The sequence below is a fragment of the Heterocephalus glaber genome, unplaced genomic scaffold, assembly GCF_053883595.1.
Source record: "Heterocephalus glaber isolate CG9 unplaced genomic scaffold, H.glaber_assembly_v1.0 deba00001577, whole genome shotgun sequence".
NCBI lineage: Eukaryota > Metazoa > Chordata > Mammalia > Rodentia > Bathyergidae > Heterocephalus > Heterocephalus glaber.
The window spans coordinates 1,755,748-1,760,557 of NW_028258358.1; the positions used below are offsets into that span (position 1 = coordinate 1,755,748).

The following is a 4,810-nucleotide window of genomic DNA, read 5'->3' on the forward strand; positions in this document are numbered from 1 at the left end:
CAAATACCCATAATAGCTGAATGAACTGAAAGTACAGATGATCTGGAGTTTGGCAGAATGTACACAACTGAGCCTGGAAGATGTAACTTTTTCACAAAGTCTCACTAGATATAATTTACTGAATTTCTTCTGGTAAATATATATCTTTTTAGTTCTAAATGAGGAACTGATTTGAAAAACAGTAATTGTCGTCAGGAGTTGAAAATATTGTTCCCCGAAGCAGTAAAGGAAACAGGTCAATTTCTTTTCACACATCAGAAACTGAATGATTATCTGGGTCCAAGGATACAGGAGAAAATAGGAGACAACACTGAAATCTGAACACTCCATGGAAGGCAAAAAGGTAACACTTTTATTAAAATCATAATAGCTAACCCTTATGCCAGGTAAAGCATCTTTTCAAATGTTTATTATTTTATTTATCCTTTCAACAAGAAAGGAGAGACTTTAATTATTGTCCTTAATTTTACTATTTCAAAAGGGAAAGAGGGAAAAAATTAAACTATATAGTCAATAGTAGAGCCAAATTTTGAACTCAATTTGATCTTACACTCCCACTCATAATCTCTATCCTGCTCCCTTTTCTAAAAGTCTCCAATTTTTGTCTTACAATTTATTTACTGATAAATATTTGACCATGTGTGGGCATATATTTGGAATATTTTTACACTTAGTAGCCATGATAATTATGTTTCTCTTTCTCTCTCTCTTCTTCCTTAACTGTCTCTCCCTCTCTGAGTATCTCATGTTTCTCCAGTGAATATATGTGCATGTTTAATCATGAAATTAGGAGGATAAACAAAAGATAGATGCACCTATGACAAAGGCACAAAGGTAGGTATTGAGGAAAGAATTAAGAGAAATAACATGGTAAATAATGAGACAGAAGTTCCTTCAAGGAGAAATTACTTTAACTGGAGAGGAAAAGGCAGAGAGATAACAAGAGGAAGAGGCTACAGCACTGTGTTCACTTCCCCTAAAAACCAGTAATACCTGCACCAAGAGGAATTTGGAGAAGAAAAGGTTTACAATTCAGGATCTTAGAGAAAGGTATGTACATTTTGATTATGCATATTTAACATATTATAATTTTGAAAAAGCAGAGCAATATATTTCTATATCCAGATACTGAAACCCACCACATTCTTAATGGGTATAGATAACACCAATTGATAATCAGTGCTACAAATTCCCCTCATATGTTAAACAATATGGGAAGTAGAGGCAGAAGATCCTTGAGAAGAGTCTTATTTATCATAAGGAAAGTGGACTTTAAAGGGTTGAGATAGACTTTCTTAGATAAGAAAGGAAGAGAAAGCTTTAAAATTCAGTTTCAATTTTAGCCACTGGGAAAAGCTGCCAGCCCAAAGCAGGGAGCTATCTAGAATATATTTCCAGAAAAGGTATATCCAGGCAGCCCTTCACATGTGTAACCCAACCCAGGCACACAACTGAACAGAGTGTGAGCTTTGGAAAATCACATTGGCAGAAAGAATGAGCCAGATTTGGCTGAGAGGAGTGACCCAAGCTGGCAGCTCCGCAGCACTGGGTTCCTACACAAAGAGGTGCCGATCACGGTGCCAGAGGTAAGACCAGAACACTGAATCACATGAAACCTGGATGATTAAGCAGCCAGCTGTCTCAGATTAGTATCTTGGGAGATCAGGAAACAGCAATTCTGACATTTTGCCCATGTGTTTCCTGCTCTCAGCTCAGTATCTGGTCTAGTTGTGGTGCTCATCTCTAGAGTATTTAAAAGGCAGTGCACATCCTCAAGTATTTCAGGAGAGTGAAAGACTAGTCTTACATAGTCTACATCATCAGTAAGATGATATGTCATTGTTTATGAGTGTTCTCTTTGAAGTGACTTAATTAGTCAACCACTCTTCACTGTTTCATGATAACATACATTACATGTACATGGAAAATTAATGATATGCAATCTTGTTTCTAGGTAGAAATTGTATTATCATGCAAGACATGAATCTTAAAGAATGTTTTTGAAAAAGAGCTGGACTGAGAGCCAGGAACCCTGGCTTTGCCACCATGCTCCTAGGTATTTCTTCCCTTCTTTCCTACATTCAGTTCTCTCATCTGTTAAATGAGCAGGTTGGGCCAGATAATCTCTAAAGCCTATTCCACATCCATAATTGTACAAATCCATCATTATTATCACTGCTTAATGTGAAAAGCTATCTTGTCAGTGTATACACAGATGATTCAAAACTGTTGTATTAATATTGTAAGACTTTTTTGGGGGTGGGGGAGTCGGCAGCTCGGCTTGTCTGTCTGAGTTACACTGAAATCACTTTACTTATATATGTTTTGATTACACAAGGGTTTGGTAAGCACGTGGGTGCATACACAGTGTGTTTTCATACAGAGTTCAAGAAAAGCTGATATCATCTAAAAAACTATTTTAGACCACCCAGTTCTAAATACTCTTCCCGGTGCTATGTGAACTCTTGCTAACTTATCAGATTTACATTTGAGGAACAAGAAGCATTTTAGCAAGGTCAGGCTACTTCATTAGGCCAAGTTTCGTCAGATCTCATTGTTGTGTGCCTGTGGTTATATAGGTGTTGGCCAAGGGTGACCTTCCAAGAGCCATAACTGCGTCATGAATTTGTTGATGTCCCAATTTCCCTTTGTACAGTCAGGGCATATGGATGTCACGTCCCCACTACTCATGGAGGTATGAGTGAGGGGCTTTTCTGTAAATGGATTTACAATTTCTCCCTGTAATCCCGGCCTAGTAACCATTTCTGAAGTAATGACTTTTATCCTTTCAGTGATTTCCCGGGGAGTACAGCACCAAGGTAATTACTACCGCAGCGAAAGCAAAAGACAGAGTCGTGGTTTCAGCCATAGTCTCGGTTTCACTGGAGCTGTGTCAAGCAGCGAGATTGTGACCATGCCCTGCGCCATCTCCTCCTTTTTTACTTTTTAAATGAAGTGTCTGTAATTCCAATTGGGTCATCCGGATGGTTTTACTCAATTGTCGGAGGATGACTGGAAGGATAAAAGGCAGGAACAAAATTATAAGTATGGTAATGCTGAGATTAATGAAGAAAGAGAAATTTTTTTTTTCCAGAAACATAGGAACTTAACGAATTAAAGAAAGTGTTCGCCACCTCTGCAGCGGAGGTGGCCTCCATGTGCGCTCGACTGATATCTTTAATTTTTTGATGAAGGTCCTGAAGGTCCATAGAGAGGTCTGAATTATTCCAAACTCCTTTTAAGTGAGCCTGGACCTGGGACCAGGAAATAGAGCTGGAATTATATAGTAAGGGAGTGATGCAGATCCATTTGAAATTAGAATGACATTTAACTGTAAGCCTGACTTTGATACTCTGGAGTTGATTGCCAATAAAAAGAAATGTTTCTTCTAAGGCATTAATCCTATCTTCTAAATTTTTATCAGTTTTTTCCTGGGCTACCAGTGCTAGTGAAACATTTTTTGATAATTGATCCACATGTTGGGCCGTATGGACTTGTTGGACTAGCACTGTGGTGGTAGCCGCAAGGGCACCAATAATAGAAATTAATGCTGTAATGCCTAAAATCAAAGCTGTTACAAACCTCTTGGGTCGAGAAAGTGAAGTGGAGATAATATCCAAAGCATGCATGCTGGGGTCATCAAACCAAGGCTGATTAAGGTACACAGGTAAAAGTACATAGGGGGGCTCTTTAAGGAGCAAGAAGGTTTCCCCATACATGGAAGAAGTAATACAATTGGTTAAAACACATTGTGTGCATTGAACAGAATAAACACCCCCAATGGCTTTGGTGACTTGAGGAGTGCCACTGGGGCCCTCAAATAGAATGGCATACGGGCTGGTAACGCAAGCTTGAACATGGCACTTTCTCGGGGAACAGTTGAGAGGGCCTTTTAAGTAAATCATATTAGTTGCTGCAAAGAGCCTATACAGACCCGGTTGTGTCAGGGGCCCATGTGGGGTAAAGACAGTAAACAGGAGAGCTGGCCACCCTGGGGGGTACCAGTGTATGACTGGTTCTGACTCCGGGATCAAGGAATCTTGCCATCCGAATGTTGCTGAATTATCTTTTAAATATTGGCGATAATTATATGTGGGGCTGGACACAGACCAATCAAATATTTTTAAGGAAGTATTAGAAGGGACATAATACAAATCAAGCATTTTAAAGCCACAAGAAAACCAAGAGGGGAACCCAGATTTTCTATCAATGTAATTCCAGGTGCCATCTAAATCCTTAGCATTAACACAGGGTGGAATATTCGGAGGCATAAACTTAGGCTTTGAAGCATTAACAAGCCAGAGCCTAGAATAATCGGGCAATTGCATCTTTAAGGTCCACAGCTCCCTTTTTGCTTCAGGGGTAAAAACAGGTGAATCTGCCAATAAAGTCTTATAGGAAAGGAAAATACAACTGAAAGGAAATGTGGTATTAAGAACAGAAAAGCAGCCGGGGATTTAGCTCAGTGGTTTCGCCGCCTGCTGCACAAGCGCAAGGACCCGAGTTCGATCTCCGGTACCAAAAAAAGAAAAGCAGATCGGCAGGCTGTCGCTATGACCATGATAGGAAATATTATAAGAAAGCTTATGTAACAAAAAGTTATTTCCCTCACCCTCCAGTAACTTAGAATGGTTGGTGACCGCCTTGAGGACATCGTGGTCCCAGGTGGCAGGACGTAACACGGGGGGATCAGGCATATAAGTCCAATACATAGAATCCTCAGCTTTTCACAAAAGAGGCATTAATAATACCTGGGCAGCGATTATAGCAAGGATAGCTACAAAGAGGTTGTCAGCAGTAGGTGAAGTCT

The 4,810-nt window shown here is 39.7% G+C and overlaps 1 protein-coding gene across 1 annotated transcript; it reads right to left on the minus strand.

Annotated features, from left to right (window-relative positions):
- Positions 1–3,062: 3,062 nt before the first annotated feature.
- Positions 3,063–4,328, minus strand: LOC147823483 (endogenous retrovirus group K member 13-1 Env polyprotein-like). Its single transcript, XM_087193020.1, has one exon. It carries the CDS (start codon positions 4,326–4,328, stop codon positions 3,063–3,065), a length of 1,266 nt encoding a protein of 421 aa, XP_087049146.1.
- Between the last annotated feature and the right edge of the window lie 482 nt (positions 4,329–4,810).